The sequence below is a fragment of the Colobus angolensis genome, unplaced genomic scaffold (genome assembly GCF_000951035.1).
Source record: "Colobus angolensis palliatus isolate OR3802 unplaced genomic scaffold, Cang.pa_1.0 Scaffold37, whole genome shotgun sequence".
In the NCBI taxonomy this organism is placed as follows: domain Eukaryota; kingdom Metazoa; phylum Chordata; class Mammalia; order Primates; family Cercopithecidae; genus Colobus; species Colobus angolensis.
This window is the reverse complement of record NW_012117043.1, coordinates 5,665,153-5,687,660: the sequence shown is the minus strand read 5'-3', so window position 1 is coordinate 5,687,660 and position 22,508 is coordinate 5,665,153. Positions and strand designations below refer to the sequence as shown.

General features: G+C 47.3%; 2 protein-coding genes across 4 annotated transcripts in view; one reads left to right on the top strand and one right to left on the bottom strand.

Annotated features, from left to right (window-relative positions):
* The window catches only part of LPO (lactoperoxidase), a 30,769-nt gene extending 19,052 nt beyond the window's left edge, over positions 1 to 11,717 (top strand). For all 3 annotated transcript variants that reach the window (XM_011953703.1, XM_011953704.1, XM_011953702.1), the window contains 4 exons: positions 7,909 to 8,161; positions 9,344 to 9,517; positions 10,555 to 10,792; positions 10,992 to 11,717. In XM_011953703.1, the coding sequence (XP_011809093.1) occupies positions 7,909 to 8,161; positions 9,344 to 9,517; positions 10,555 to 10,792; positions 10,992 to 11,199 (873 nt within the window). In that variant the 3' untranslated portion in view covers positions 11,200 to 11,717. The remainder of the gene's footprint in view (positions 1 to 7,908; positions 8,162 to 9,343; positions 9,518 to 10,554; positions 10,793 to 10,991) is intronic.
* A 1,347-nt stretch (positions 11,718 to 13,064) lies between these two features.
* Positions 13,065 to 22,508, bottom strand: part of MPO (myeloperoxidase) — an 11,165-nt gene continuing 1,721 nt past the window's right edge. The window contains exons 6-12 of the mRNA XM_011953701.1: positions 22,242 to 22,448; positions 21,058 to 21,376; positions 18,766 to 18,926; positions 16,651 to 16,906; positions 15,984 to 16,154; positions 14,889 to 15,126; positions 13,065 to 14,097 (exon numbers count right to left, since the gene is read on the bottom strand). Coding sequence (XP_011809091.1) covers positions 13,890 to 14,097; positions 14,889 to 15,126; positions 15,984 to 16,154; positions 16,651 to 16,906; positions 18,766 to 18,926; positions 21,058 to 21,376; positions 22,242 to 22,448 — 1,560 coding nt within the window. The 3' untranslated portion in view covers positions 13,065 to 13,889. The remainder of the gene's footprint in view (positions 14,098 to 14,888; positions 15,127 to 15,983; positions 16,155 to 16,650; positions 16,907 to 18,765; positions 18,927 to 21,057; positions 21,377 to 22,241; positions 22,449 to 22,508) is intronic.

Sequence of the window (22,508 nt, the reverse complement as noted above, 5' to 3'; positions counted from 1 at the left end):
CTCAAACTCCTGACCTCAAGTGATCCACCCACCTCAGCCTCCCAAAGTGCTGGGATTACAGGGATGAGCCACAGCGCCCAGCCATCATTCTATTTTTTGGTACCCACTAATCATCTCCACCTCCGCCCCCCACAGCCCCTCACTACCCTTGCTGGCCTCTGGTAACCATCTTTCTACTTTCTATGTCCATGAGTTTAATTGTTTTGATATTTAAATCCCACAAATAAGTGAGAACATGCCATGTTTGTCTTTCTGTGCCTGGCATATTTCACGTAACATAATGATTTCCACTTCCATCCATGTTGTTGCATTGACTAGATTTCATTCTTTTTTATGGCTGAATAGTACACCATTGTGTATATGTATCATATTTTCTTTATCCATTCATCTGTTGATGGACACAAGTTGCTTTCAAATCTTAGCTATTGTAAACAGTGCTGTAACAAACATAAGAGTGCGGGTATCTCTTTGATATGCTGATTTTATTTCTTTTGGGTATACACCCAGTAGTGAGATTGCTGGATCATATGGCAGCTCAATTTTTAGTTTTCTGAGGAATCTCCAAACTGTTCTCCATAGTGGTTGTACTAATTTACATTCCTGCCAACAGTGTACAAGGATTCCCTGTTCTCCACATTCTTGCCAGCATTTGTTATTGCCTGTCTTCTTTACATAAGTTATTTTAACTGGGGTGACATAATATCTCATTGTAGTTTTGATTTGCATTTCTCTGATGATCAGTGATGTTGAGCACCTTTTCATATGCCTGTTTGCCATTTGTATGTCTTCTTTTGAGAAATGTCTATTCAAATCTTTTGTCTATATTTTGATTGGATTGTTAGATTTTTTTCCTATAGAGTTGTTTGAGCTTCTTTATATTCTGGTTATTAATCCCTTGTCAGAAGGGTAGTTTGCAAATATCAATATTTTCTCCCAGTCCATGGGTTGTCTCTTCACTTTGTTGATTGTATCCTTTGTTGTGCAGAAACTTTTTAACTTGATGTGATCCCATTTGTCCATTTTTGCTTTAGTGGCCTATGCTTGTAGAATAGTGCTCAAGAAATTTTTGCTTAGACCAATGTCCTGGAGATTTTCCCCAATGTTTTCTTGTAGTAGTTTCACAGTTTGAGGTCTTAGATTTGTCTTTAATCCATTTTGATTTGATTTTTATATATGGGTAAAAGATAGGGATCTAGTTTTATTCTCCCACATGTGGATATCCAGTTTTCCCAGGACCATTTATTGAAAAGACTGTCTTTTCCCCAGTATATGTTCTTGGCATCTTTGTTGAAAGTGAGTTCACTGTAGGTGTGTGGATTTGTTTCTGGGTTCTCTATTCTGTTACATTGGTCTTTGTGTCTGTTTCTATGCCAGTACCATGCTGTTTTGGTTACTATAGCTCTGTAGTATAACTTGAAGTCAGGTAATGTGATTCCTCCAGTTTTGTTCTTTTTGCTTAGCATAGCTTTGGCTACTCTGAGTCTTCTACTTTTAATTTTAAAAGGAACTGCCAAACTGTTTTTTAGAGTGGCTGTACCATTTTACATTCCTATCAGCAATGTATGCATGATCCAATTTCTTAGCATCCTGATGGTGTCATCACCATTTTTTGTTTTATCCTTTCTGATAGGTGTGTAGTAATAGCTCATTGTTTTAATTTGCATTTCTCTAATGGCTAGTAATGTTGAACATCTTTTCCTGTGCTCATTTGCCACTTCTGTATCCTCTTCAATAAAATACTTGTTCATATATTTTGCCTATTTTCAAATTGGACTATTTGACTTGTAATGTTGAGTTTTGAGAGTTCTTTATGTATTCTAGACACAAGTCCTTTGTCAGATATATGATTTGCAGAGATTTTCTCCCAGTCTATAATTTGGGGAGCTTTTTGTTTCATCCTCTTAAGAAGGTCTTTTGTAGAGCAAAAGCTTTTAATTTTAATGAAGTCCTTTTAATCAAATTTTCCTTTCCTGGATTGTGCATGTGGTGTCAAGTCTAAGAACTTTTCTCCTAGTCCTAGGTCCCAAAGACTTTCTCCTGCTTTTTCCTTCTAGAAGTTTTATAGTTTTATGTTTTACATTTAAGTCTATGATCCATTTTGGGTAAATTTTTTGCATAAAGTGTGAGGTTTAGGTCAAGATACTTTTTTTATTTTTTCTGGCCTGTGGATGTCAAACTGCTCCAGCACCACTTATCGAAAGGCTATTGTTTCTCCATTGAATTGCTTTTGTTTCTTTGGCAAAAATTATTTGGGCATATTTACATGGATCTATTTCTGGATTGTCTATTCTCTTCCATTGGTTTGCACGTATGTCTATTCCTCTACCAATACCACAGTGCTCAATTACTGTAGCTATACAGTATGCCTTAAAACACTTTATTCTTCTTTTTCAAAATTGTTTTGGATATTCTAGGATCTTTCCCTTTCCATACATATTATTAAGTAAGCTTGTGTATGTCTACCAAAAAACCTTACTGAAATTTTGATAGGAATTGCATTAAAACTATATATAAATTTAGGGAGAGTTGACATCTTTACAATGTTGAGTTTTCCAATCCATAAACTCTGTATGCCTCCCCAATCTTTAGAATTTTTTATTTCTTTAATCAACATTTTGTAGTTTTATCACACAGATTCTGTACATGTTTTGTTAGATTTATACCTCAGCATTTCATTTTTGTTTTGTTTTGTTTTGAGACGGAATCTCGCTCCGTCACCAGGCTGGAGTGCAGTGACGCGATCTCGGCTCACTGCAACCTCCCAGGGTCAAGTGATTCTCCTGCTTCAGTCTCCTGGGTAGCTGGAATTACAGGCGCCTGTCACCACGCCCAGCTAATTTCTGTATCTTTAGTAGAGATGGGGTTTCACCATCTCTGAGGCCAGGATGGTCTCAATCTCGACCTCGTGATCCACCCACCTTAGCCTCCCGAAGTGCTGGGATTACAGGCGTGAACCACCACACCCAGTCCAGTATTTCATTTTCTTTGGAGGTATTATAAATGGTATTACAGCTTTATTGCAGTTTCTACTTATTTTATCAGTGTATGAAAATATAATTTATTTTTTTTATGTGTTGATTTTGTATCCTGTGACCTTGCTAAACTCAATTAGTTCTAAGCATTCTGCTGGAGATTGCTTGCATTTTCTACACAGGTAATCATGTAATATGCCAATAAAGACAGTTGTATTTGTTATTTTCTAATCTATATGATTTTTCTTCCTTTTTCTTGCCTTATTACGTGTCAATTCCTAGAACTTCCTAGTGGCTCAAACTTCCAATAATATATTAAATGCACATAGTAAGAAAGCAGGCATCCTTGTCTTCCCAATCAAGAAAGTATTCAATCTTTCACTATTAAGTATAATACTAGTTATAAATGTTTTGTAGTTGCCCTTTATGAGATTGAGGAAGTTCTGCTCCATTCCTAGTGTACTGAGAGTTTTTATCATGAATAGATGTTGAACTTCATCAAATGGTTTTTCTGCATCAATTGATAGGATCGTATGATTTTTATCCTTTAGACTATTCTGCTTGCTTTGGATTTATTTTGCTCTTCTTTTTTGAGTTTCTTGAAGTAGAACTTAGATGACTGATTTGCAATCTTTTCTATTTTCTAATGTATTTAGTGCTATAACGTTCCCTCTTAACACTGAGTTGACTGCCTCCCACAAATTTTGATATATTGTGTTTTCATTTTCATTCAGTGTGTATTTTTTAAGTTTCCTTTCAGACTTCATCTTTAACCTATGTATAATTTAGAAGTGTGTTATTTAATTTCCAAGTGTTTGTAGATTTTCCTGTTGCCTTCCTGTTATTGATTTCTAGTTTGATTCCATCATGATCAGAAACTATACTCTGTATGATTTCAATTATTTTAAATTTGTTAAGATTTGTTTTATAAAACCCTGCTGTGGACTATCTTGTTGACTATTCTATGAGTTCTTAAAAATAATGTGTATCTTGCTGTTGTTGAATGCAATGCTCTGTAAATGTCGATTGGATCTGTTGGTTGATGGTGCTATTCAGTTCTGTACTCCAGCTAATTTTCTGTCTAGTAATTCTCCCATTTACTAACAGTCAGGTGTTGAAATCCCTCGCTATAAAGGAGAATTTGCCTATTTCTTCTTCCAGTCCTGTCAGGTTTTGCTTCATGTATTTTTTTTTTTTTTTTTTTTGAGACGGAGTCTCGCTCTGTCGCCCAGGCTGGAGTGCAGTGGCCGGATCTCAGCTCACTGCAAGCTCCCCCTCCCCGGTTTACGCCATTCTCCTGCCTCCGCCTCCCAAGTAGCTGGGACTACAGGCGCCCGCCAGCTCGCCCGGCTAGTTTTTGTATTTTTTTTTTTAGCAGAGACGGGGTTTCGCCGTGTTAGCCAGGATGGTCTCGATCTCCTGACCTCGTGATCCGCCCGTCTCGGCCTCCCAAAGTGCTGGGATTACAGGCTTGAGCCACCGCACCCGGCCGCTTCGTGTATTTTAAAGCTTTAAAGTGCTGTTGTTTGATCCGTATCATTTAGGACTGCTTCATCTTCTTGATGGATAGATCCTTTTCTCATTATGTAATTTCCACTTTTGTCCTCTGAAGTCAATTTTATCTGATATTAATATAGTCACTCCTGCTTTTAAAAATTGATGTCTCCATGATCTTTCTTATTCCGTCAATTTCAACCTACCTATGTCATTACGTTTGAAGTGAGTTTCTTTTAGACAGCATATGGTTGGGTCACTTAAAAAAAAAAGGAAAAGGAATATACTCTGCCAATCTCTGACCTTTAGTAATCATTACTTTTAAATTATCTTTAAAGTAATTATGAACATGTTAGGTATTACATTTCCAATAGCTCTCATTTTATTATTTATTTTCTGTTTGTTCCTTCTGTTTCTTGTTCCTCTAATACTGCTTTTCTTGCCTTCCTGTGGGTTAATTGAACGTTTTTTAAAGGTCCAGTTGATCACATATTGCTTTGTATAATTTTCTTAGTGGTTGTTCTCAGGATAGATAGGTAGACAGATATAGAAATAAAGATAGAGATAGAGATAGAGGTATGGATTTACGATGTATCAACCTATTGGTGTCGTGCTTTATCATTTCAAGTGACATGTAGAAAACTTACTTCCATTTGGTCCCTTCACCTTCCTCACTTTTGAAATATAATTGTCTGAAGCATTTCTTCTAAGTACATTTTATACCACATCAGATGGTGCGTCAACCACAAAATATAATGAAAAAAAAATCATGAGGTGGAAAAGAATTGATGTTTACTTCTATTTTTACCCATGACATTATTCTTCTCTCCTTTCTGAGGGTCCTGTCCTTCTTCTGTTACCGTTCTTTGTCTTTAGAGAGTTTCCTTTAGCCATTGTTTAAGGATAGGTCTTCTCTGAGTCTTCCTTTGTGTGAGAACGTCTTTTTTTCCTCTTTATTCCTGAAGAATCATTTCACCAGCTATTGGATTCAGGGTTGACAGTTTTTGTCTTTCAGCACATGAAAAATGTGGCACCACTTCCTCTGGCTTCCATGGTTTCAGATGAGAGCTTCACCTATATTTGTTTTTTTTTGTTTTGTTTTGTCTTGTTTTGTTTTTGTTTCTTTGAGACAGAGTCTCGCTCTGTCACCCAGGCTGGAGTGCAGTGGTGACATCTCAGCTCACTGCAACCTCCGCCTCCCGGGCTCAAGCAATTCTCTTGCCTCAGCCTCCCGCGTAGCTGAGATTACAGATGCGCACCACCACACCTGGATAATTCTTTTTGTATTTTTAGTAGAGACGAGATTTTGCCATGTTGGCAAGGCTGGTCTCAAACTCCTGACCTCAGGTGATCCACCCAACTCGGCTTCCCAAAGTGCTGGGATTGCAGGAATGAGTCACTGCACCCAGCTGTTTACCATTATTTGAATTGGTGTTTCTTTACAGGTACTGTGTCATCTCTCTTTGGCTATTTTAATACTTTTGGTTTTCAGAAATTTAATCATATACCTTGGAGTGAATTTCACTATGTTTATCCTGTTTGGGATTCATTCATCTTCTTGCATCTCTAAATGTGTGCCTCTCACCAATTTTGAGAAATTTTCAGGCACTATTCAAATGCTTTTTCAGTTTCACCCCCTTTCTCCTCTATTTCTGGGACTCCATTGATAAGAATGCCAGATCTTTTGTTATGGTCTCATAGAACCCGGAGGCTCTGGTTTGTTTGAGCAATTTTTAAAGTCTATTTTCTTTCTGCTGTTCAGATTGAGTAAATTCTGTTGATCTGTCTCCAATTCTCTCCTCTGTCATTCCTACTCTGTTACTGAGTCTATTCAAGCTTTTTAAAAATTTCAGTTAGTGTATTTTCAATTCTGTAATTTTGATTTCTTTTTTATAATTTCTACTTCTTTGCTGTGATATTGTATTTGTTTCAGGAGAATCTGTAATTGATTATTGAAGCATTTTTATAATGGCTGCCTTTAAAATTTTTATCAGATAATTATAGCATGTGATTCATGTCAGCCTTGGCATCAGTTGATTGTCTTTTTTACTAAAAACGTGGCATTTCTGGTTCTTGGTATTATGAGGGATTTTCATTTGTATCTTAGACATTTTGGTTACTATATTAGGAGACCCTTGATCCTATTTAAATTTTCTATTTTAGGCCAGGCACAGTGGCTCACATCTGTCATTCCAGCACTTTGGGAGGCCCAGGCGGGTGGATCACCTGAGGTCGGGAGTTCAAGACCAGCTTGGCTAACATGGTGAAATCCCATCTCTACTAAAAATACAAAAATTAACCGGGCTTGGTGGCATGCAGCTGTGGTCTCAGCTAGTTGGGGGTGCTGAGGCAAGATCACTTAAACCAGGGAGGTCAAGGCCACAGTGAGCTGAGATGGCACCACTGCATTGCAGCCTGGGTGACAAAGTGAGACCCTGTCAAAAAAAAAAAAAAAAAAAGAAAGTAAAAAGCACTTCTATTTTAGCACATAGTTACCCTGTTTAGATTTAGCATGTAGGTTCTGGACTGCTTTTGTGGGCTTTAGGTCCACCAAACCTTAGTTTCCTGAGCTTTGCAATGCTATTCTGGTCTACTTCACTCTTCTGGTGTTTGGGGGCTTCCCACTCAATCCCTGCTGGTGCTGTCTGCAAGGCAGGAAAGTACTTCCCCGACTGGCTGCTGTTGCTGAGCAACCTTCTAGGGGAACAGGAACCGCTGCACCTGAGCTCCTTATGGCACTGGGTTAAGAGCAAAGAGACACAGGGCTTCACTGTGAAAGCTAGATAGAAATGTGGAAAACGTGAAGTGAAAAAGCAGAATGCACAGGTATGCATTCTGTAGGATTGTAACTATGTAAAAGTGGGTAACATATAGGTAAAGACTACAAGAATAAAAATTAATATAATTATTAGGTTATGTGGAGGCATTTTTCTTTTCTGAAGATTTTTTATTTGTGGTAGTTCATTGTGTTTTTATGTAAAAGAAAACCAGAAACCAGTCTTTCCATTCTGCTGTATTTCTTTCAGAATTGGAGATTGGATGAACTTTCCTCAGTTGCCCCTGAATCATTCCTGTGGTTTATCATTCCTCTTGCCCTGATATTGTTACATTAAAGTGACACACAAAGACTGTCACTTTAGCATCAAGGTCATAAACTTAGCGCAAAGATGACAAAGAGAGTACGTTTCATATGCCAAATTCAAATGACTGATTAGTAGAGCCTATGTTGAGACAAATCGTAAGAGATCAACAGAAAAAATGTCATGATTGATTAGCAATGTCTGCTATGATCATAGGAATGGGACTGGGCACATATGCTATCCATTTGCCATCCTTGATTTTCAACAGCTCATCACTCTTGGCTGCAGCTCTTTCACAGCCTCCCTCTGCAGAGGTTTCAGCCTTCTTACACCCTTTCCTCTTGATTTTATTCTCCCTCCAGATTATCACCTTTAGGGACTACCTACCCATTTTGCTGGGTGACTACATGCAGAAGTGGATACCCCCATATCAAGGCTACAATGAATCTGTGGATCCCAGAATTTCCAATGTCTTCACTTTCGCCTTCCGCTTTGGCCACTTGGAGGTCCCCTCTTCTGTGTTCCGCCTGGATGAGAATTATCAGCCATGGGGGCCAGAACCAGAACTCCCCCTCCACACCCTCTTCTTCAACACTTGGAGGATGGTCAAAGATGGTATGCCCTTTCAGGGAAGTACTGTCACCTGGGTCTCCCACTCTGCAGCCTATTGTAGGGAAACTTGTCTTGGAAGTCAGATTCCAAGCACTTTTACATGACCTTGGGCGAGTGAATTCACCTCACTGAGCCTCAGTTTCCTCATTTATAAAATGGAGACAATAATAGTACCCATCTCACGAGGCTATCCAAAACATTAAATGAGATATACATGTGGAGCACCCTACAATGGTTCCTGCCACACAGGAGGTGATCAATAAGTATTAGTTATTCTTTCTTTCCTCTTGGCTTCTAAGGTGACTGGGATTTCCCTACCTCCTTCCCCTGCCCTAGGCTCTGACTCCTACAGAAAGAGTTCATGGGTTTGGTAAATACATTGCTCTTTTATCTCCTCTACAGTTTTTCACTTCATAGAGGTGCCAGAGGTTGGACCCAACTTTCCTTTATCCCTAGGCTATGTTGTGTTGAAATTAACTTTACTTAAAGCCTAACAATTCAAGGCCATTTCCTTGAGATTTATGTAAACTTTTCCCATTATGCAATGTTCCTCAGCGGAACATATGGAAGAAAAAGCTGACTCCATGAACTAGGGCTTTAAAAATATCTTTTTTTTTTTTTTTTTTTTTTTTGAGACAGGGTCTCATTCTGTCATCCAGGCTGGAGTGCAATGGCACAATCTCGGCTCACTGCAGCCTTGACCTCCTGGGCTCACATGATCCTCCTCCCTCAGCCTCCCTTGTAGCTGGGACTACAAGTCACACACCCTCATACCCGGCCAATTTTTTTGCCTTCTTTTTAGAGACGGGGTTTTGCCATGTCATCCAGGCTGATCCCAAACTCCTGGGTTCAAGCAATCTTCCCACCTTGGCCTCCCAAAGTGTTTGGATTGCAGGCATGAGCCACCATGCATGGCCAAAAACTATCTCAATGTTTATATTCATGCCATCATCCCATGAATGCCCCTTTCTGCCCACCCCCACAGCAGACAATCTGGATGCCCCTGTCTCCCTGAGCATACCCTTCAGGCTGCACTGTGCTCTTCTCTCCCTCCTTCCAGCCTGGGATATCCAGCTGACCCACATTCAACCAACAGAAAATGTCTGGTGGAGGCAGAGGCAAGCCATGGATGATGTTCCCACCCTGCCCCCATCCTAAGCGTGGCTTCTGGGTCTCCCTTGACAGGTGGAATTGATCCTCTGGTGCGGGGCCTGCTGGCCAAGAAATCCAAGCTGATGAAACAGAATAAAATGATGACTGGAGAGCTGCGCAACAAGCTTTTCCAGCCAACTCACAGGATCCATGGCTTTGACCTGGCTGCCATCAACACACAGCGTTGCCGGGACCATGGGCAACCTGGTGAGTGGGTCTGAAGTCTGGCCTGCACCGGGAAAATTTTAGCTAACTTTCTAGGGCTCCTGGAGACTCTCTTCTATAACCCTGAGGATCTGATCATCAGATCAATTCTGAAACAAAAGTCAGGCCAGTTTTTTTCGTTTGGGTTTTTTTTTTTTTTTTTTTTTGAGACAGGGTCTTTCTCTGTTGCCCAGGCTAGAGTACAGTGGTGCAACCATAGCTCACAGCAGCCTCAAACTCCTAGCTTCAAGTAATTCTCCTGCTTAAGACTACCAAGTAGGTGGGACTACAGGTGTGCCACATGCCCAACTTTTTTTTTTTTTTTTTTTAAATATAGACATAGTCTTGCTATGTTGCCCAGGCTGGTCTCGAACTCCTGGCCTCAAGCAATCTCCCACCTTGGCCTCCCAAAGCACTGGAATTACAGGTGCAAGCCACCATGTCCAGCCCCAGGCCATTTCTAAAACCCACTTTGTTCCTCTATGAAGCAGAATCTTCCATTTCCCCTAATGCAGAGAAAAGAGCATATATCTGGTACTATCTTGGCATTCCTTAAATGAAAAAGAGATCACAAACTAACTTTAAAAACAGTTTAAAAGCCCTGAAAACATTAAGAAAACTAGAGAGAAACCAGTGACTGTTAGACCTTTCTTTTGTCCCCATGAAAGGCAGTTTAATTAAGAACCAGACTGCTTGAGTTCAAATCCCACCTATGCCATTTACTAGTTACAGGACTTTGGGCAAATTAGTTAACATTTCTGTTCTTCAGTTACATATTTGCACAGTGCTTAGAATAGTGCCTGAACTCATAGTAAGTACCACATAGCTTTCATGATTACTTAGTGGTTACATAGGACTTAACCAACTAGCCCCCTCAAGATTGAAGTGCAAATAAAAAACAATGGATTGCCTCCTTCCCCATCCCAAAGGCTGTAAGACCAGACTTTCCAGGGCTGATAGAGCTGGAGTGGACATGGCTCCAAAGGGGGCTGTGAACAGGAAGTCCCTGGGATGAGACAGCCTCAGCCTCTCCACCCTAGGGTATAATTCCTGGAGAGCCTTCTGCAACCTCTCACAGCCGCAGACACTAGAGGAGTTGAACGCAGTGCTGAAGAACAAGATGCTGGCCAAGAAGTTACTGGATCTCTACGGGACCCCTGACAACATCGACATCTGGATAGGGGCCATTGCTGAGCCGCTGGTGGAAAGGGGTCGGGTGGGGCCTCTCCTGGCCTGCCTCTTGGGCAGGCAGTTCCAGCAGATCCGCGATGGAGACAGGCAAGTGCGTCCTCAGCCAGGGAGGGAAGGGCAGGCCCTTCTCCAAGAGGGGTGTCCCAACGTCCTGCATAAGCACTGACTCCAGATCTCAGCGTGAGTAGGGCTTTTCATGGTTCCTGTGACCCTTTCCTTCCCCTGTGACACAGTGGGGAGGGGCCAGCGGCCAGACTGTGGAGTGACTCTACTTCTGTCTCTGCAGGTTCTGGTGGGAAAACCCTGGGGTCTTCACGAAGGAGCAGAAGGACTCTCTACGGAAAATGTCCTTCTCACGCCTTGTCTGTGACAACACCCGCATCACCAAGGTCCCACGGGACCCATTCCAGGCCAACAGCTACTCCTATGACTTCGTGGATTGCTCAGCCATCGACAAGCTGGACCTGTCACCCTGGGCCTCAGTGAAGAATTAGGGGCCTGGGCTCCAATACCGCCTGCGCTGCACAGAAAAGTTTCCTTTGGTCCACAGGGCCATTTCAAGCAAGTTCAATGGCCTGGTCCCTTAGAGCTCCACACCCAAGTCCCAGCCCTTCTTTGCAGCTGGGCTTCTCTACACCCCTGGGTGAACAGCTTGCTTAGGCCCCAGGGTGACTGCCTCAGCCCTCCCAGCTCTTACACTCGACTCCTGTGGCTTCTCCTTTCTGTCAAGACTTAGCCCCTCTGAGGTGCGCTTCTGCTCCAGCTCGCTGAATGTTACCTGTCCTCTTCCCTCCACAAGTCTTGGCCCTTGACCTTTATCTTTCCTCCTGTCCTCTCACCTAGATTGTAAGCTCCCTAGTCCAGGACGTCAGCCTGCCTCCGAGGGTTCGCCGTGGCACCTAGCACGGTGCACAACACATTGGAAGTGCTCAGAAACATCTGATGACTGACTAAAGATGCAAAGCGGACTTTGGAATCACTGCCAAATAAGTAACTAGATGTTTATAGGCCATACACGTCTTACCACTGAGATGGCGTGTACATGGGTCTTGGGGGTGAGAGGGGATGGTTTGGTGGGATTTCTAAGAGCTCTCAAAGAAAGGGGAGGGGTAGGGGGCTCCTGGGGAAAAGAAGCACTGGCTGTGGAGTAGCAAGAGAGAGGGCGTGGGGGGGATGGTAGATGGCGGTGCCAAGGGATAAAACAGGAAGGAAAACCAAGCCTGGGTCCCCCACAGCTGAAGCTAATATCATTTCCAGTGGTCCTTCTGAGAAATACTGTCTTCTAGAGTGGTCCTGGGATCCTGTGATGTCTCTGAAGGGGCACTTCCAGAACATTCCTTGAGCTTCTGCCCAATACATATTCATATGTTCTTCTTTTAAAATGACCCCCTGGGAAGGATTAGCCCAGCCAGGGCCTCCAGATCCCCCAACTGGTGGGGTGGGAGTGGGAGACACCCAGTCATCCCGTGGGAAGAGCCCAGGAGCCAGATGACCTCGGCTGCAGCCTGGCACTGCCAGGCCTTGGACAAGTTGCTTCTTCAAGGCCTTGGACGAGTTGCTTCACCCCTCTGAGCAGCCCTCTCCTCATCGTGGAAATGAGGACAAGCAGTATTTATGCTGCTGCTTACCACAGTGAGGTCCTAACGTTACCAAGGGCCCCATGAGTACATTAGACTCCACCATCCTACACCACTTCCGGCCTCTCCCCACATTTGAGAAGGAAGGGGAGAGGGAGGGCGTCCTCCAGTCAGATGCAGGGTTCAAGCTCCAGGCAAGACTACTAGGGAAATATACTCCTTCCCCTCCCTCAGTGCTGGCCCTGTTCTCTGGGCCCAGCCATCTGCTCTCACTGCTCCAGGGGCCATGTGCACCATAAGTGAGAAGGAGTCTACTGTCTTGAGGGCCTCTGAACCCCTGTGCCAGGCTGCCAGGATGCAGGATGCAGAGGCCCCTCTCATTGGGAAAGGGCCTGCCTCCTCACCAGGTCCCTGCACTTTCTCTCCTACCACACAGCATTTTGTCCCCTCCACTTCCTAGCCTCTGGCACAGGCCTGACACAGAGTGAATACATAGCAAACATTTGCTAGAGCAATTAACAAACATGAGGGCTTGGTGACCACAGTTCCCTGCCGGGTGGCAGGGGCAGAGGTGAGGGAGGAGGGTCTGCACCGCGTGCCCTGCCCTCCATGTTTCCAAGAGATGACTGCCCTGCACGTACAGATCTGAAAGGAAAACTCCCCGACACCCTCACCCTCAGTTCAGAAACACAGGGCCCTGAGCACAGACCACACTGGTTCAAGTGCAGAGCCCAGAGTAAATCTCTGCAAAAGCGCCAGTTCCTCCTCAGACACAGACAGAGTGGAGGTCCCTATCGGTAGTGCCTTTATTATCGTAAACATTGGGAGCAAATAAATGGTACAGAAAGTACAACAGGCCCAGTTCCTCTTCAGGAGGACTCCAGTGAATAAGCAAGAAATCAGGGTGAGGAAGAAAAAGGGGAGCCATGGCCTGAGCCTGGCTGGCTGGGCCTATAAGTCAACCACAGAGCCCAGCTGCGGCTGGCTCATCCCTCCAGGGCACCACTGGTCCAGCTCTGCTAACGGAGACACAGATGGCATCTTGGTATCTCTTTCTTGTCTCTATATGTTTCTCATGCCCAGTACAGTGCCTTGCATGTAGTAGGTGCTCAATAAATGAAGAACAAGAGGATACAAGTGGGCCCTCCAAGAAACCATGACAGATGTAATTTACAAGGAAGAAAACTCTTGTTTAATGAGGGTAATTTGCTCAAGTTCACATAGCTAGCAAGCCACAGAGCTAGGATGGGAACCCAGGCAGTCTGATTCCTGAGCTGTGCGCCTCACCAGTCCGTTCTGCTGCCTTCCACATACTCAGTATTCTCATCGGCACAAACACACACTCACATAAATGGCACATACACATAACCCATGAAATACTCCCCATGTTCAGACAACACACACACCTGAAATGCCAATTTATATGCTTTGCAGATACATGAGCACACAAATGAATGTCTAGTCATTCATTTTCTCAGCTGCACCCAGAACAGGGCTGGGCTCACCTAGGGCAAGGAGATTGGCCAGCCCAGATGGTTCCAACTGGCCGTGGTTCCAATTGGCCAGCCCAGATATACCCCTCACTGCTGCACCCCCTTACCTAGCCTCTAGGAGGCTTCCCTCCAGGAAGCCAGGTTCAATGCAGGAAGTGTACTGCAGTTGACAAAGTCCCGGGGATATGAGTTGGACATGAAGATGTTGTTCTTAGACACGGTGGTGATGCCCGTGTTGTCGCAGATGATCCGGGGCAAGGAGATCTGGGCCAGGGCCTGTCGCTGCTGCATGCTGAACACACCCTCGTTCTCCCACCAAAACCTGCATGGGGAACACCCATGGACACTGTGCCTGAGGATATTCTGGGCTGGCAGGGCATCGGTGGGCTTGTGCTGCTCCCTGGATATAACAAGGCCACAGCAAATGCCACCTGGCAGCACAGGAGGGCCCCAGGCCCTTGGGCAGTCCAGGGGCTTTCACACAAGTGATGTTCCACTCGTTGTGCAGGGTAAAGCACAGCTGCCCAGTGGCCTTTCCCTTATCCCTAGCCCGGTGGCCTCCAGAGCACCACGCTGGAGGGGGATCCGGGCCCACACACACTCCTGAAGCCCTGTGCCCAGGCCAGGGGCTGCATCCACAGGAGAGGGAGAGAATCTTGGGGGTGGTTTATAATTCATCCACCCAGAGAGGGGCACCTTTTTCTAATTTTCCCAAAGGTGCAGTACAGGCTAAGCAAGAACTAGACATGAAGACGTCAGGACCACGATGAAATGACACTAAGGGGAGCTGTGGGAAAGCTGGGAGGGGACTGCCCACTGGTGGCTGACACCCCCGTGGTTGCACAGTGAAACCCACGGGAATAAGTAGCTAAGGGTGGCATTTTTCTATCTTCCTCCCTTTACAACCAGGGTTCCAGGTCTCTCCTTGCTGCACCCCCAACAGGTTCAGGGCACATTAGAGGCACTCCAGGGCATCTGGAGGATTCCTGGAACACACTGGAAAATCACTGACTCCCTCCAGTCCTTCACCTAATGGGAGGAAATTTGGGCTCTGAGAGAGTCAGGGATAGGCCCACAGCCACCCAGCGGCCCACGCCGCCCGCCCCTCCTCACCGATCACCATCCCGGAGCTTCCTGAACTGGATGCCGATGATGCAGGCGAGGAGTGGGCCCACGCGGCCATTGCTCTCCAGGGGCTCAGACACACCGCCCATCCAGATGTCGATGTTGTTGGGCGTGCCATACTGCGCCATCAGTTTCCTCGCCAATTCCAGGTTCCTCAGCACCGTGCCCAGCTCGCCCACCGTGTTGGGCTGCGGGAGCCCACAGAAGCGCCTCCAGGCATTGTACCCTGCGTAGGGGAGGGGACAGGTGGCTGTGGGCAGGTCCCTCTGCCTCAAGGTGGGGACGTCGTTGGAGACAGCCGGGAAGATTCACATATCCGCCAGCAGCCCAGAAAACCCACCTTCCCAACACAACCAAGGTCATAGAGGGAGGGAAGGACCTCACATGAGGGAACCCTGAACCTTTGGCTCCGACCAAGGAGCACAACTGGGTCTCTCTAAGACCATCACTGTCTTTCTCTTGCCCACCTACCATAAGGCAAACCCTAAATTGCCACAGTTCCTGCTGGGTCCAAGAATAGGGACATCTCCTTGTCCCCCTCCAGAGCAGCACAATGTGTCTGTCTCTGACCCATGAGAGGTGAAATGTGTCTAGGAGCCTCAGCCATATGGGCTACCCCATAACATAGGCACGGGCTTTGGGGTTAGGCTAATCTGGCTTCAAATTTCAGCTTTGCCACTGACTTGACTAAAGAACCTGTTCAGCTTCTGAATCTCGTCAAGCCTCAGTTGCCTCATCAGTAAAATGAAGGCAACAATAATCTCTTCCCCCAGAGTTAACGTACAACGAAGCAAAATGAAATGATGACAGAGACAGATTTTCAGACTGTGGGTTATCATGATGATGATGATGCCCCTAAGATGAGAATTACAGCATGCAAAAGGAGGCTGAGAGGAGCTGGAAATTGATCAGATGGGTCCACGGAAAGGCAGGGGCCGGGTCTCAGACTACTTCCTGAGAGCAAAGTGCCTCTAATATGCTCTGGAGAGGGCAGGGGCCGTAGAGTGGGAAGAGGAGTGATGGGCTACCTAGGAGGCAGCTCAGGGGAGGAGAGTGTCAGGGGAGACTCTTGCAGCCCCTCACCTGGAAGGCCGTGGTCCCTGCTGCGCTGCATGTTCAAAGCAGGCAGGTCCAGCCCAATCCTCATGACCTGCTCAAACAATCGCTCCCGGATCTCATCCACTACAATTTGGTTCTGACGATTCAGCTTGGCAGGGGTGGCCATGAGGCCCCGGAGGATGGGGTCAATGCCACCTGGGGACCAGAGGAGCCAGCTCAGGGGAAGGAAGTATCTGGATCAGTATCAGAGCTCAGATTGGAGTCAGGGAAAAGTCCAGGTAAGGTCAGGAGTATTCGAGAAGAGGGCTGGGCACATGCAGTGCCTGGTACCAAGGTGGCTCCAGTGAGCAGGTCCTCACCGGTCACTACATGACCCAGGGACATATAGGTCTCAGGGGATTATGCCATTTAGACTTGCAAGATTGCGATGCTCCCAGGCCCTGGCATCCTGGGTCACAGCAAGCCGCAACACATAGGAAGCAGCCAGTTACCTCTGAGAGCCATCCCCACTCCCACTCTTTATTATCAGATATGGAAGCAGAGTCAGGGAAACTGAGGCTGGAGAGTCAGACCAGATCTCCAAGATGGGAGGAAAGCAGACTGCTCCCAACCCTAGCTCCCTAGAGCCAAGGTGACCCCCACCCCACCTTTAGCTGCCAGCCCACTCGCTCCTGGCCTAGGTCCCGCTTACCTTCCAGCACTACTCTCCAGGAGGCAAAAAAGACTCTGCTGAGGGGGACACGGGAGTTGGGTTCCATGGGCTGGTACCGATTGTCCAGGCGGAACATGAAGGGTTGGATGAGGGTGTGGCCGTAGCGGAAGGCATTGGTGAAGACGTTAGCGATGCGTGGGTCCACTGAGTCATTGTAGGAACGGTACCTGGGCAGGTACTTCCTCATGGCCGCTGGCCCCAACACCAGGGGCAGGTAGTCCCGATAAGTGATGATCTAAAGACAAGTCATTTGGAATGGCCTCTCTACCCACTCCTCCACTGCAAATGCCGCCTGGCAGCACAGGAGGGCCAGAGTCTCTGCCTGCTCTTGGCTTGGGGAATCCCTCCCATCCCTCTATAGTCAGGAAATAACCTCCCACAATACTGGAACTGGGCCTAACAGAGTAGCACTGAGAGGCATAAATAGAGTCCTACTGCTTGCTAGCTGGGTGACCTTGGACCAGTCATTAACCTCTCTGAGTGTGAGTTCCTCAAATGTACATTAAGGATAATTGTATTGCCCTCTGCCTTAGAGGACTAAATAGCAAATCACTTTTTTTAGTCATTGTGATAGCTTCCTTGTCCTCACGTTATTAATCTGTCATTTCTGCAACTATCTTATAAAGTCCTTGAGAGCAAGGGAAATTGAAGTTGTTGAAATTCTTCACAGTGCCCACCAAGTGTCTGCCCACAGTCGGGCTCAGTTTAGGTTTGTGGAAAACAGGAAGGCAGGAAGGAATGAAGGACCATCTGGCATGATTTTCCTGGGAAAAGTGAAGACATGGAACAGTCTCACTCTACATTCTAGATTCTAGAAGTTCTTTTGGAGTGTAAATGAATTTCACTTGAGTTCTTAGTGCAAATCAAAAACTCACCCTTAGCACCGGAAACTCTCTCCTCCAGAATCTAAGAGTGTGTGTGTGTGTGTGTGTGTGTGTGTGTGTGTGTGTGTGTGTCTGCATCTGCCTCTGAGGGAGAGGGTGGGGGCAATGAAGCACCAGATGTTGAGAGACAGAACCGGGCACATTGCTCCAGGAGTAAATGAGGCTAAGGATGTTGGGTGGATTATGACAGAGCCGAAAAGAAGAGGTGAGTGGGCCGGACACAGTGACTCATGCCTGTAATCCCAGCACTTTGGGAGGTCGAAAAGGGCGGATCAATTGAGCCTAGGAGTTTGAGACCACCTTGGGTAACATGTCGAAATCCCGTCTCTATAAAAAATACAAAAATTAGCCGGGCATGGTGGCACGTGCCTGAAATCCCAGCTACTCAGGAAGCTGAGATGGAAGAATGGCTTGAGCCTGACAGGTGGAGATTGCAGTGATCCAAGATCGCACCACTGCACTCCAACCTGGGCAACAGGGTAAGACGCTGTATCAAAAAATAAAAATAAAATAATAATAATAATTTTTAAATTTTATTTATTTATTTATTTTTGAGACAGAGTCTCTCTCTGTTGCCCAGGTTGGAGTGCAGTGGCACCATCTCAGCTCACTGCAAGCTCTGCTTCCCAGGTTCATGCCATTCTCCTGCCTCAGCCTCCCAAGTAGCTGGAACTACAGGCACCCGCCACCATGCCCGGCTAATTTTTTGTATTTTTAGTAGAGACCGGGTTTCACCGTGTTAGCCGGGATAGTCTCGATCTCCTGACCTCGTGATCCACCCGCCTTGGCCTCCCAAAGTGCTGGGATTGCAGGCATCAGCCACCGCGCCTGGCCCTATAATTTTTTTAATTTTAAAAAGAAGATGTGAGTGGGTAAAGGAGCTAAGAGCGACAGTGAGATGGAAGGAAGAAGAATTTACTGAACAGCTACTCAGGCACTAAGTCAAACATTCAACCCTCTCAACACCAACAACAGACCCACAGGAAAGAAGACTGCAGGGAGCAAACCTGCGAAGGAGAGGGAAGGGAAGGAGCCTTTGTCAAGCACTTACTATCTGAAAGGTGTTTTCATATATGTATTATAATCTTTATAGCCTCACGGATGAAGAAGGCAAGGCTCAGGAGGGTTAGGAACTTGCCCAAGGTCACACAGCTAGGATGTTGCAGGGGTACATCTGGATCCCGTGTGCCCAGTGCTCAAGACAGCCTACCTGGACCATGGCCCCCACAATCTTCCGGGCCTCCTGGTAGAGCCTCTCCCCATCCCACCTAGGGTTCAGGCGCTTGAGTTCTGTGGCCAGCCGGTTGTGCTCCCGAAGTAAGAGGGTGTGCATGGAGGTGAGCTCAGGCATCTCACTGGAACGGGTGTCCCCTTAGGGAGGCAAAAGCCACTGTCATTCCTGAGTCCTCCATCCCAGAAAAGATTTGCTCCACTGAAACCCCCTCCCCAGCCAAGGCCTGAAATGCCTCCTACTCAACCTTCCTCCCCATCCATCTTTTCACACCATTCCCAATTTACACTCCTCTAGGAGGCCTGCCCTGATGCTGCAGTCCACAATAATAGCTTCTGCCTCAGCTCAGGGGCACTGCTGGTTGGGGATGCTCATTCAATAGGCATCACTTCCAACACATGATGTGCCACTTTCCTGCACCTGAAACGGGGAGCTCCTTGAGCACAGGACCAAGGCTTGTGCCTTTTTATATTTTACCCTCCCTCCTAGCACACATATGGATACATGGGGCTTAACACAGTGCCTGGTACAAAGTATGAGACTTATGAACACTGCTTGGTTCATTGATTCTCTTGATTCCAAGGAGTGTCTGGGAAGAAGCATGCCTGTCAGCACAGCCTACGTCCACGCCCATGTCTGATGCAGCTAATGATCACAGCACTCTTTCCTGTTAAAATTGGATGCCACCTCAGAATCCTTCTCAACACAGAATTCCAGAAAGCCACTACCGTTTCAACAGAGTTGTCAGCCCTGCCCTTTACTACATGCCAATGGTGCAGCCTGCTCCAGGGGAGGGGGCTAGGACATGAGATGTGTGGCATCCACACCTGAGACTGTTCAAGAAAACTAAGCAGATCCCCCTTGGTTCCCCTAGTCTTCCCACAACTCTTCTCTGCAGGGCCCAGAGGGCTAGGGTCAGGACACTAGGGTCAGTCCTTGCTAACTCTAGAAGCTGGTGGAAAGGAAATTCTCTGAGAGCAGCATCTCCATTCATGGGCAACTAGAGGTCATAATGACCCAGGCTTGGGACATGAGGCTCATCAAAGCCAGGCTGGGGGCAGCTCAGTCTGGCTAAGGAGGGCTGCCCTTGCCTAACTAGCCCAGAAGAGGTCGGGCCTCTCTTACAGAAAGTCCAACCTGGAGCCTCCTCCCAGGGTCCCAGCCAGGGAGAGACCAGCAGGAACCATTAGGAGGAGGCAGAGGGAGGCCAGAGGAAAGGGCCTGAGGTCCACTATTGGGCTTACATTTAAAAACACTGGAAAATGGCCAGGCACAATGGCTCACACCTGTAATCCCAGAACTTTGGGAGGCCAAGGCGGGTGGATCACGAGGTCAGGAGTTTGAGACCAGCCTGGCCAACATGGTAAAATTCCGTCTCTACTAAAACTACAAAAAATTAGCCAAGCATGGTGGCAGGCGCCTGTAGTCCCAGCTACTTAGGAGGCTGAGGCAGAAGAATCGCTTGAACCCAGGAGGCAGAGGTTGCAATGAGCCAAGATTGTGCCACTGTATTCCAGCCTGGGTGACAGAGTGAGACTCCGTCTTAGGGGGAAAAAAAAAAAAAACCGCTGGAAAATGTCTGGTCATGGCTGCCATCACTGCGCCAATCATGTCTCCAAAACTGCCAATTGTTTACATTTAAAATTCCATCATCTCTTATTATGGGCAATTAAGATGCGCAGGAGGGGATATTTTGGAGCAGTGTGGTCCAACTCAACCTTCTGAGATGATGAAAATATTTTACATCTGTAACACACATTAGGGGGAGCCACTAGACTGTAAGGCAATTGAGCATTTGAAATGTGGCTAGCACCGCTGAGAAACGGGGTTTGTTTAACTTAAAATAACTAAAATTAAAATAGCCACATGCAGCTAGTGGCTACCACATTGGATAGTGTCGCTCTAGAGAGCAAGGGCACCACAGCCCTCTCCGTCCTTTAGTTCCCCGCTCCTGAGGGACTCAACTCGCCTGTCTTCCAGAGTCCAGAAGGGAAAAGAGGGACAGAGAAAGCAATGGACTGATGGACAGAGGCCCCTCGTCCATCCCTGGGTCTCCATCTTAGGGTTGGAGAGGTTGTTTGCTTTTCTGCTTTTCTGGCTCCATCTGACTTGTTACCAAGGCAACTGGATTAATATCACGAAGTTGATAGTAATGGCTGGTGAGGACAGTCTCTCTAAGAACAAACCCACTAGCTGCTCACAAACAGACTCACTGTGGCTCCAACAGGGAACACCTCCTATGCCACCCCTGGTCCCTACCCCAAAGCTGACCTGCCAGGAAGCAGGGGATGCCCGCCGAGCGGTTGGTAAGGAGACAGGGGTCATCGTGCAGGTTGTCAAAGGGCAGCAGGGCCCGGCCGTTGTCTTGGAAGCGCTGGTTGACGGCCAGCAGCCCCAGCTGGTTGGACATGTTGCGCAGGTTCCTGGCCAGGGGCTCCTCGCTGCCGTACACCATGCTGGCATCCACGAAGGAGGTGAGCGCGTTGATCTGGTTGCGGATGGTGATGTTGCTCTGGGGGCAGGCCGGGCAGGAGCGGAAGAATGGGATGCAGTCGGCTTGGTTCTTGATGCGGGGGTCGTTGGGCGGGATCTGAGGCACAGAGAGAGGCTAGACTGGCTCACCGAGGGCAGGGAAGGTGCCCAGGCAGAAGTGGCTCTCCCCCTTTCCTCAGGACCTCTGGTACCCTCAAGCTGTAGAGGCCTCTGGAGGCCCGAACGGGGTCGCTGCCTAGGGCGCCACCAGCAGCAGCCTCTGAGCTTCAGGGTTAATGAGCAGAACACTGAACTGGGAACCTGGGCAGCCCCTGGGTCTGGGCACCGCCAGGCCTGCAACCCTTCCTCTCTAAAGCCTCGCCTGTCTCTCTCCCCTTCTCTCTGCTGTGCCTGCTCTCCCTCTGGCCCTGACATTCTCCTGTCCGTCTCTCTCCCTCTCTCAGGCACTCTCTCCTTTCTCTCCTCCTCCTTCCCTACTCAGCAAGGTACTTGACTACCTTGCCCACTCCCAGCCCTATCCCACGGCACCGACCAGACCCCCAGACTCTCTCCTTCTTTGTGATGGGGGTTGGGGCTGCCCCCTCAATGGGGAGGAAACAGGACTGAGCATGGAGGCTTGGGGGGCACTGGGAAGGTCCTCCTCCCAGAACCCTCTCCCAACCTAACAAAAAGCCAGTGATTCCACCAACAGGACTCCTGTCAGCCAGGGGGGAACAACTGTCTCTCCCTTGGCCTGCGAGAGGCAGTGAGCAAATGGACGGCCCTGGCTGCCAGCTGGCTGAACCCAGGCACAGGAAGGAGACAGGTCACAGCTGAGCAGCCAGTGCTTCTGGATAGAGGGGAGGCAGGGCCAGCCTTCCTCAGCGGCTGGGAAAGGAAATCTGGGCACAGAAAGGAGATGGCCCCTTCCAGAAACAATCTCCCCTCTCCCCACCCAGGCAGTGGGCGGGAAGCAGGGCCACCTTGAGTGGGAAGCAGGGCGGCTGCTGCACGCAGCTGGTCTCGCAGTTGACGCCAGTGAGGAAGGAGGCCCGGGTGGCCGGCTCAGGGGTGAAGTCGAGGTCGTGGTCCAACAGCTGGCCCCACTGCATGAACATGAGTGAGCGCTCCTGGTCCGGGGTCAGCTGATCCGTGGGGAAGCGCACGATCTCGTTGGAGACAGCGCGAGCCTACAGGACACGAAGTCAGCTGGCACTGGGTCCGCGCACCGCGTGGCTGGGCCTCGCCCC